This window comes from Mchenga conophoros, linkage group LG7 (genome assembly GCF_057382185.1).
Source record: "Mchenga conophoros isolate Kocher_MC1m ecotype Shallow Benthic linkage group LG7, M_conophoros_male_GT1.1, whole genome shotgun sequence".
NCBI classification, from domain to species: Eukaryota; Metazoa; Chordata; class Actinopteri; order Cichliformes; family Cichlidae; genus Mchenga; species Mchenga conophoros.
The window spans coordinates 19434595-19445872 of NC_140532.1; the positions used below are offsets into that span (position 1 = coordinate 19434595).

General features: G+C 40.1%; 1 protein-coding gene across 2 annotated transcripts in view; it reads left to right on the forward strand.

Annotated features, from left to right (window-relative positions):
- wnt7bb (wingless-type MMTV integration site family, member 7Bb) overlaps positions 1 to 8788 on the forward strand; it is a 28226-nt gene extending 19438 nt beyond the window's left edge. For both annotated transcript variants that reach the window (XM_085282766.1, XM_085282767.1), the window contains exons 3-4: positions 3510 to 3781; positions 6890 to 8788. In XM_085282766.1, the coding sequence (XP_085138892.1) occupies positions 3510 to 3781; positions 6890 to 7369 (752 nt within the window). In that variant the 3' untranslated portion in view covers positions 7370 to 8788. The remainder of the gene's footprint in view (positions 1 to 3509; positions 3782 to 6889) is intronic.
- The last annotated feature ends 2490 nt before the right edge of the window (positions 8789 to 11278 follow it).

The window sequence follows — 11278 nt, forward strand, 5'->3', positions numbered from 1 at the left end:
AATGTTACTACATCAGCTTGTCTATAGTACACAAGTGCTGCCTGTATAGTATCCCCGGTTGTAAATCTTCTATGCTGTGTCATGTGAATTCTGGCTAGCGGTGTGCCTGCCTCCGTCTCTAAACACAGATTGCAGTTTTAGCGGCAAGCCACTACATCCAGAGACTTCTTTTTATGTCCTAGTTTCGGCAGATGGTCAAAAGACACGGCGGGCCATCGCAGCGGGAGCCGCTGTCCAAAGTGGTGTGGTCAGGTAATGTGAAGGCCAAAGCATACTGAGTCAGTATTTCTGGTTTTAGCCCCCAACGCAGGGCCGTAACAAAAGAAAACAAAACAAATGTCTGCATATGAGCTCCCTTACCTGTTCTCAGTGAAACAAGCCTGATCTTCTTGCCTGCTTTCTTGGCTGCTACAGCAGACACTTGCCACTAAACTCCATTAGACATCTGGTTTAATATTCCCCCATTCTTCTCTCCTGGATGTTTCCAAGTTCATTGAGGTTTTTCTGGTCACTCCAATTTTCCACTGGCAGCTAGCAAGGCTATCCCAGGGTGGTTCCTCCTGGAGTGCTGTCAGGACTCTGGGGCCAGCCTCTTTTGGGGCTTTTTGCTGCTGTTATGGGTGCATTTTCTCCTTCAAAATTTCATCAGATGCACATCTGTTCGGGGGCCTCTTTCTTTCTCCAGAACACAGGCGTTTTAAAAAAAAGATGTTGCACACGCAGGATGCACATGCTACACCTTTGCATTGCTATATTAATGTAACTGAGCTAGGCAGTTCAACAGCAGAATATAATCTTTGGTGTCTAGACTCTGACTCATCACCCACTCTAAATATGATACAGAAATTGGGAGTGATGAGTAAACATCCACACAGAGCCTACAGGTTGGGTTGGTGAAGGGGGTTGACATATCAGGGTAGTGCACTGACATGTCGGAGGGAGAAATGGGAAATTCTGCAAGTAGACCACCAAACTGAGAGGAGGGGTGTTTGGGATATGACATGTGGAAACTGAAGCATGTTAGCGTGCAAAACACAGTGTGGCTGGAGTTGCCTGTCTGAACTGGCTTCACTCCACTTATTTTGTTCGTAACCTTTCCATCTTTGATTTATGAGTCAGTCACTTTCAGGGAAACAGAATGAAAGCATTCTATATTCTGATTGTCATCATTGCCCCACTAATAGCATAACTCATTGAGTACCACCCTTTCTCTGGAAACTGCCTTTATCCTGTTTTAAACATTACAGTGATGCTCTGTTTGTGCATCTATGTGTAAACGAGCTTTTAACAGTGTATGCGCGCAAGGGTGGAGGGAAGTGGAAGTGTGTCGTATTATTTTATTATGTGGCCGGTCAGGGAGCGTTTGCATGTGTGTGTGTGTGCATGTGAACAGAGCTACATTGCAGCTGTGTGACTGCATTTGTGTATGAGGTGGGGGCAGCAGAATGTCACCACAAGCTGGTGGGGCACAGCTCTGCTGCTAACCAAAGAAGCAAGTGGTTGTGAGTCAGTGCCCACCAGGCAAACCTGTGGCTATGGTATTAAGTCTACAGCACCAGTGCCAGGGTAGGAAATTAACAGTGGCTTTGGGTGAAAACATCTCTGAGAGTTCAAAAATGCCCCTGAGACCAGAATAGGAGGTGTAAAAAGTCCCTCTAAAAAAAGAAGAGGAAATGAAATGGAAAACAGCTGCAAATGGCTGCATATTAGCAGTATATTTAGGAGTACATAAAGCACATTGCTTTTGAAATGAAAAAAAAGTTGAATAAAAATTTGTACACATAAGCTTTAGCGGATAACACAAGCTATCGAGTGTTTGCTTGGCGTCCATAAAGTCGTTTTTGTCTTGTTTCCTTATAATTTTCACTTCATTTGCTGTATTTTTGTATTTAAAGGCTAATCAGTGTTTAGAACATATAGTCAAATACACTGAAACTGTCTACAATGTATAAAAAATAATACATAAAAAAATAGAATTCTCTCCAAAGCCTACAAGGATGCTACCAGAATTTACTCATAAATAAATAGGTTTCTACAGATGTGTTTTGACATCCAGCAGAAATACAGTAAAGAGGGGATCCTTGAGTTCATGTGGTTGCCTGCAAGAAGCATAAGAAAAACAGTGGTTGCAGCGACATGCTTGCAAAAGTATAGGATAAGTTTGACTATCATATCCGTTAGCTTGGAGGCGGTATATTGAACACTTGTGACAAGTTCTGTATGTACAACTTTATATTCGGCCACTCATTTGAAAATTTACATCAAGCTTTTATGTTCACTAGCCTGCTGAAACCGGATGATTCTTTTTGATAGGTCATGTACTGTGACGTTTGCAAACTACCGAACACGATGAACCTCTGAGAACCGCTGAAAAAAGAAAATGATAAACTGACATGGAGCTTTTGGCCCTCTGAAGTGCAGAACAACAGAACACATTTTACCTAGAGTGATTCCAATAATTGCGACTGAGTACATTACACAACACACATCAAAGACTTACAAAACATTCTTCTCCACAGGCTGAAAGGCCCCTTAAAACACTCTTTGGCTAGCCTTGTTTCTGAGGATTGCCTCCTTCTAGATTACTGCCACTTGGAGGGAGACCAGGGTTGTAATAACCCGCAGTCCTTCCTATACCCAGAGACGATGTCTTTTAAGTCAGATCCCTTTGTAGCCATTAGGGGAATAGTACAGTTATTTCAGATATGCAGGAAGTGAGTGGAATTGTATGGTATGGTTATTGTCACTGTCCTTTTAGCTAAAGTGTACCCAGGTCCTTTACATGTTGTTTATTGTATATATATATAATTTTTTTCTCTTATTGACACAACAAGAAGTCTATACCTCGGGCATTGGCATTCTCAATTTTTTTCCCAAGACATTGAATCTATTTTTTGGTTTTTAAGTGATGACAGTGCACATAGTATTTTATCTAGTGACATAAGCCGAAGTAGAACTTTTTAAAGCCAATAACAACTAATCTAAACCTTCAGTTTGAGTGCTTTCATGGCCAGTAAGCATGCACTGTCTTTAAAGCCTGAAGTCAGACTATGAAACATAGGTAGAATTAATCTTGTTAGGTTTAGCAGCTGCTCTTATCTTCTGAGGTCCTGGTATTACCTGATCTAGGCACCACAGGGCTTCCTTTCTTGTCAGTGATCAGTATCAGAGTCAGCGAGACCTGCAGACCCCAACTGTCTGCAGTGTGGGCAGCAGTACAAGGTGCTCCTGTGGAGGAATTCAGCACTTTGGACAGCACCTACCCCAGCTCTCCCCACACTGGAATTCCAACACTGCACTCTTGCAGGCTAGGTCCAAGGAATTTGTGGTGGGAAGTATGACCACATTTCTACCAAGGTACAGAAGGCAAGCTGTTCATGAGAGGAAAGCAAAATGGTGGCTTATCGAATGATGGGAAAGATTCTGAATATCTGTGGTGTTGTCAAAAATCAAATTCTCTGCGCTGTAAAATGCTGTGAGTGGAGCATTTATCTGTTTTTCTTTTTCAGGCAGCCGGGAAGCAGCTTTTACCTATGCCATCACAGCGGCTGGGGTGGCCCATGCTATCACCGCAGCATGCAGCCAAGGCAACCTCAGTCAGTGTGGATGTGACAGGGAGAAGCAGGGTTATTATAATCAGGAGGAAGGCTGGAAATGGGGAGGATGCTCGGCAGACATCAAGTACGGCATAGAGTTCTCTCGCCGCTTCGTGGATGCCCGCGAGATTAGAAAGACCCCACGTCGTCTGATGAACTTGCACAACAATGAGGCAGGCAGAAAGGTAAAGAAAGATGTCATATACTTTTCTTTTAGCCTCGAAGTCACAAAAACCCCAGAAAATGCTTAAACAAATCTTACTTAAATTAATTACTTAAATATTATGTAAACTGTGCACAATAAATGTCTATCCTCAAGAGAGCATACTTACTGTGAAGTGAATTTTTGCATTATCTTGATGACCTAACTTTTGTTTTTACCTCCAAACAAAGAAGGTTACTCATTGGATTAAGCTTGCGTTTGGTGATCACGCTGATAAATGATACCGCAACGAATAAATGGACGTCTGGAGCAACTAAATAGAGCTAGCAGCACTATGGAAGTAGTTACAAAGAACAATTGTTATTTATTCTTTAAGTCACTTGATAGCAGTTGATAGCATGGCATATCTGCCAGCCAAAGATACAAACAACTGGATGAATGGATTTAATGGCAAACATGTGTTTATCCATAGATGCAGAGATGTGTCCCAGACAAGCGGAGCTCTCCCAGATAAAGAGCTCAAAGTCGCAGACTTGTGACAAAAAGCTGCGATCAATCAACAGATCAGCAGTTTATTTCTTAGAGAACAGATAGCAGAAAGTCATGAAGAACTTTAACGACCAGGAAAAAAAAGACAGAGAGAGTGTGGGAGGTGAAAAAAAGAAAAAAGACAATACTTAGTTGAAAAATGGATCTAATTAATAACTTCAGCTGTATAATGTTCACTGGGAAAATGGAGCCTTCCCAAGTGGTTGCCAGATGGAGGACTGCCATTTATCCTTTCCAGTTCCTTTCATGGAATTATGAAGTGTAAAGTCAGGAACAGGATATTATTGCAGTTGTCTGCACAATACCAAAACATGTCACTGCCATTTGACTGCATCTATTCAGGGTGTGAAAGCAGGCCGACAATGCTAGTGTTAACACAGCAGACTGATATGGTCTACGCTGCATGCCATGGTACTGGCAGCTCTCTCGATTAGAGCTGGCACTATTGCCGCTTTGCTCTTTGTAGCTCAAAAAAATTAAATGCTATGAGGAAGTGTCAGATTCTTTTTTTGTGTGCATACTGAAGGAAAGCTAAAAGTTTAAGAACTTATAAGGACACAGAGATTTGGGCCTTCTCTGATTGTACCTCACTTTGTTTGATGATGCATGCACAGTTACTCCAAGAGTGTCAACTGCATCACATAGGTATTAAATATTTAAAAAAAAAAACAACATCCAAAAGTTAAAGACAGATAGGAGTCTTATTGGAAAACCAACACTGATCCGATCAGTCCATCTGCAATTTGCCAGATGAAGGCACACACATATGCATCGCTATATATGTAAACTGGATTTTATGTAGTTACATCTGGATTTTGTTCAGATGTGAAGCCTTTAAAATGACGAGTGTAAGAGGGCTTTGTTGATTGTTACTATTACTCTTATTAATGGAAAAACAAACCAAAAGAAGTCTACATGCAGATGTGTGTTTGACAAGCCATCTCAGGGCATCTCAGTGCATCTGTATGCGGTGATGTGTATCTGGTCATATTGGACTAATCAGTAACAGATCAGAGGCTTTGATGGACACACTTTAAGTAAATGTTTCCATACATATGTCAGACTCCTTATGCCAGACATTTCTTGTGGTTTTTGTACAGTGCATTTTTGGAAATCCTCACTCTGAATTAATACTGGAGGCAGGCTTGACATCTGATCCCAGCTTTTATGTAGTCGGGAAGGCTCAGTTTTTTAAAAAAAAAATCAAATTTCCTCAAACCACATGAGTGCGTAGACAAGACAGAGAGAGCTATATAACATCACTTGTGTACATTTCATAAGTGTGTGATAGAAGTGATGACTTGTGCTGTTGGCAAGGCGTCATTCCAGGAAAAAGCTGCACAGCCACCCAGCAACAACAGAGACGCCCGCTTTGCTCAAGCAAACGAAGAGTTTTTAGAGTCATGGCAGATTTGTTAGCAGCGGGTTAATAGGACTCAACTAAACGACACCCCCGTGATTTCTCTGTCCCTTTGTCTTTTAGGAAAAAAATACTTTTTTTGTTTTTGTTTTTTGTTCTTTCTTACTCTCAAGGGACAAAGGATTGACACTTGAATACTGACAACAGCACGCAATATTTACCACATGCCGCGGGATTAGGGAGCAAAGAGAAGACTTTCTGCCCTGTGTGTACCATATGTTGGAGATAAACCAACAAATCTTAAGACCAAACCTAAGAAAGGGAGTTACACAAAATAAACTGTCATATAGTCCCGTCTTATGATTGTAATATAACATAATACATCAAAATCTTACCCATATGGGAATAATGCTGTATTTTTTTGTCATAATATTGGTTAAGAACCCACTTAAACCATGTGTGTTGTCCAGCTGTAAACGATTAATTGAGTTTGCCTGTTTGTACACTGCATGTGTAACACATTTAATTGCACAATGGATTCAAATTTTCAATGGCGATCAAAAACATATGAGATATTTTTGTTTCTGAATCAGTGATATGTTTTATGGAAACCACAGGCAAAATTACTACTATAGGATATTTCTTGTAAAAGCTAGAAAAACGCTTTATATTGTAAGGAAAGGAGAGAAAACACCAACAATCAGATGAGCCCCTGTGAGCAAACACTCGGCAACAGTGGGAAGAAAAAACTCCCTTTTAACAGGAAGAAACACAGAGGGGCAGCCATCTGCCATGACTGGTTGAGGGTGAGGGAAGGGAGATGCGATGACATGCACAATATAAATGAGAGCAAGAGACTTATAATAACTAATGACTAAAATAAAGTATCCACATCAAAACAAAAGGTGTTCAAAGATCTATATATTGGTCGATTGGATATCAATGATTTTCTTATGGACTTCCACTTTAGTCAAACTATGCAGATGTCTTGAGCTTTGCACTCATGTGAAATAGAAATAGAAACAATAATAACAACAACAATAATAATAATAATAATAATAATGATAATTAGACGCTTTAAACATTTCTACCTTTTTCCCAGCACACTGGAAATCCATAGAGAGAAGGAAAATTGAAATCTTCATCTAGGGGTTCTATTACCTGAAAGTCCTATAACTGCTAGAGCTCTACAGCTGACCTGTTGTCTCTACCACTCCCCAGGTTTTAGAAGAAAGGATGAAGCTAGAGTGCAAGTGCCACGGCGTCTCGGGATCCTGTACCACTAAAACATGTTGGACTACTCTTCCGAAATTCCGCGAGATTGGCTACGTACTCAAGGACAAGTACAATAAAGCTGTGCACGTGGAGGTAGTCCGGGCCAGCCGACTGCGCCAGCCCACCCACCTCAAGGTAAAGCAGACTCAGGGCTACCGTAAGCCCATGGAGACAGACCTCGTATACATTGAGAGGTCGCCCAACTACTGCGAGGAGGACGCAGCCACAGGGAGCGTGGGAACCCAGGGACGCCTGTGCAACCGCACCTCACCACATACGGACGGCTGCGACCTTATGTGCTGCGGTCGGGGATACAATACACACCAGTACACAAAGGTGTGGCAGTGCAATTGTAAGTTCCAGTGGTGCTGCTTCGTCAAATGCAACACATGCAGTGAGAGGACGGAGGTGTTTACCTGCAAATAAGGACATGAAGAGCTCAGTGCCAGAAAAAGTGACGCGCAAAGGACTAGCTAAATGAGGAAGAAGCGGGAGAACGAGCAGGAAGGTGTGTCTTCGAGATTTTGAAGCGAAGAAATGGAATTTACACTATCAGCTCTTCGAGGCATCGTTTTGCACAGCAGAATCTATCTAATTGCTTTTCCGAAAGTAAATTCTAATTATCAGTAGGTAATACCCCCAAAACTTTACTGTCACATTGAGGTTGTGCTTATGTACTGATGTATCCGCAGTGAAGTTGGGACTACGTGTAAAGAATGAGACCCTCGGTGGGAACTGTGCTTTGCACTCTGGGATTTGTGATGGTTCGATTGCAATATAACCAGACTTGCATGGAGAGGAACTCACAGTAACCTGGGAGTTGATCGAAGTGACAGCCATTGTTAAGTCTTTGACGAGAAACTCTTTGTGGGTTTTGTCATTTTTTCACTAACGGGTGGGGGCATAAGTGAATCTTGACATGAATGATACCCCTAGCTTGGCTGGGGCTAATGGTGGAGGTCTGTAGAAATGAAGAACATTTTGTAAGTGTGGTGCATCACGCTGCGCCAATATCTGAGTGGAGAACTCTGTTAAAACCCTCTGCTGCCAACTGGAATATGGTGGAGTATGTTAGTTTTCCAGTCACACTGGAACTGTCTGTTCTGAACACTGAAAATAAATTGTCTATTTATGTTATAGTATCTTAAAACAAAACACTAACGGGTAGACATGTCTTTTTCTTTTGTACTAAGTGTAAAGAAAAATACTTTTTAGAAACTGACTGGAAAAAATGTGTGTCTATTAGAACATGACCCCCCCCCCCCCCCCCCCAAACCCCTACAAAACCTAATCTTTTCTTTAAAAAAAAGGAAGAAGAAAAGAAAAAAAAGTCATAGCTACTGGTGTGTTGACAACAGAAGAGATCTTTACAGCATGTTTCACATGTTTCAGACACCTGGGCTCTACTATGTTGTAGTTTAGCTTGTTTGCAGTCCTTTTTCGCTCCCTGAGCAGTAACAACTATTTCAATGGTTGTGCAATTTCAAAGACAGTAGCATGAAAACACTGCAGAGATCCTTCCTAAATTCATTAAACATGAACATTAAAACTGTGCTGGATGTGGATGTGTTAAGTGCTGCACCTATATTTTCTATTTTAATCTATGAGAACTAAATGGCTCCCATTTTACTCAGTTTGATGGTTCAATGCTAAAATATCAACTGAAGTTTAACCTGCAGTTCATCTTAATTCTTTTTTTTATTGATAATTTTTTCAAATTCAACCAAAGACTAACTTGGAACTGTTGATTTTCTTTTGCTTATTCCCATTTTGGCTATAGGGGCATTTTACTTCTGGCTAAATAAGCTCTCCTCTGTAACAATAATAAAGGATATTTCCACTTTATTACAACTTGGATCTTACTTGAGGATTCATGATCACATTGTGCTCACTATGGTAATGGCTGAGAGATGATAACATGGTGGCAGAAAATAGAAATAAGCAATTGTAAAAAAAAAAAAAGTACTTTATTGGTAAGGGCACCCAAAGTATACTATATGGATAAAAGTATTGGGACACATTTCTTCATCTTTAATTCAGGTCTTTTCAGTCCCACTGCTACATGTGCATAAAGTCAAGCACCTAGACTTATTTCTAGTTATTCAGCCTGCCTTTAAAAGCATTTGTGAAAGAATGGGTCATCTCAGTGAAGCTCAATGAATTCAAGTCTATTACTGTAATGGGATGCCACCACTGCAAAAGTCAGTTAGTGAAATTTCTTCCTTCTTCGACAGTTCATGATGAAACTGTTTGTTTGTTTGTTTTTCAAAGAACCACAGTAACTCATCCACAAAGTGTCAGACAATGTAATTGCTGAATGTGGACGCGTACTTTGCATAAAAGCAAAAAACTCTCTGTGGACTCAATAATTGCAGAGTTCCAAAGCTCAGTGTACCGGGAGCTTAATGGCATTGCTTTCCATGGCTGAGCAGCTCCTGTAGCTATAATGTGGAGGTTTGCCCATATAGCGTATATCTTATAATATGTTGTTTCACAGAGTACACAGAAAGCTGCTTGCTGAAGTTTGTTGAAGTTCAATTATTATTATTTTTTTCAATGACAGATGTTTACAGCAGAAAGATGGGGCAGTATTTGTTTTTCTTTCCAGATAAATTCAACTTGAGACAAATTTGAGATGTTTCAGCATTCTCATACCCAACTTTTTAAGTAAAATGTCACAAATGAAACCGATAGAAAGGTGTTGCTATAAAGTACAAAGAGAATCTACATTGCGCCTGAAGGTGTTAGCACATCCAAACCCCTTTAAGACCATAAATATTTGGTTTCACAACCTGTATTCAGTTTTGGCAGAAGTAGTAGCATTTCTTTAATTGATCGCTTTTAGAGATGATGACATGTTTAAATTTAGAGGATGTCAAGGTTGCTGTTTAGACCTGCTCTCAATCTTTATGCTAAGCTAAGCTTTTACACCTCCCGGCTCTAGCTCCAGACTTGACGCATAGATAATGAGAGTAGAATCTGCCAGTCTTCTCTAACAATTTAACTGTTGTGAAGTAAATGAATCGGGGTTATTGTCAGGGATAGCTCAGTAATAATAATAATAATAATAATAGATTGGATTTATATAGCGCTTTTCAAGACACCCAAAACGCTTTACAATACCACTATTCATTCACTCTCGCATTCACACACTAGGTAGAGTGGTGGCCCCATGATCGGAAGGTCAAGGGTTGGAATCCACTGGACGACTACCCTGAGGTACCCCTGAGCAAGGTACCATCCCTACACAGTGCACCCAATGGCTGCCCACTGCTTCACTGAGTGAATGGGTTAAATGCAGAGAGGAATTTCCCCATGGGGATCAATAAAGTATACATACATTAAAATGTCAAATTATTCCTTTAATACATGCAGTATGAGAAAGGTAAAAAGTCGATCTATCCTAGCAGATTCTTTTAACCATTTTTTGCTTTTTGTTTGTTTGGTACATTTAATCTACAACACCACGTTAAAATCATGTGACAGTGAAAGAGCGTCTAGGCCAGTTTATCTTCATTTACATGTTAATTAATATATTTGAGATGTAGAATGACTTTTGCACATTTATGTTTACACATAAAACCATGTAGCCTAGTCATTTAAAATGTAGTATTAGCTTTTCTTTTTCATTTCAGCAAAGGCGCAACTCAGATGGATTAAACAAAGCAATTACATTCATAACTGTGCACATTTACTCAATTAAATAGCTTATTATAACAAAAAGTTTCTAGCGTGTATTTTTACACTGCCATGTTTTCATTGTTCCTGAAATAGTGCCTAAAATAACTCCAGTTAGAGCCATTAAAAGAAATAGACTCAGATGCAAACACATTTCCACACATAAAAATCTGATGCGTCTTTGATTCAATGATGAATTGCATTCTGAAATATAAAAGAAAGCTGAACCCTAAACACACATTCTTCACTTTATTGCTCACTGCCTGTTGGTACAAGAGTGTTCCTGCCTGGTGTTCAGTTGCCCGTATCGGTTGTTCCAACAAACATCCAAAGCTATTATTTTCATAAATTTTCTCCCTTCGAAGGAAAACACACACATTAAATTTGTTGATTGTGTGTGTGTGCGTGTGTGTGTGTCCAGGTTTGAAGCCAAACTTTATGCCAAAGTCTGTTATTCAAACATTCCAACCACGCTTAATATAGTAACTGGCAAGTGCATTAGGAAGCATAAATCATTAAAAATCAAAAATAAATAAATCAAGCACTCTGCTGACTTTGACATTATTTTGTACACAGCACATGTTCGTAATATGCTGTGGTCTGCTGTCTTGATTGTGGCACGCATGGAACAGAAGTCAATTATCTCGCTCCAGTATG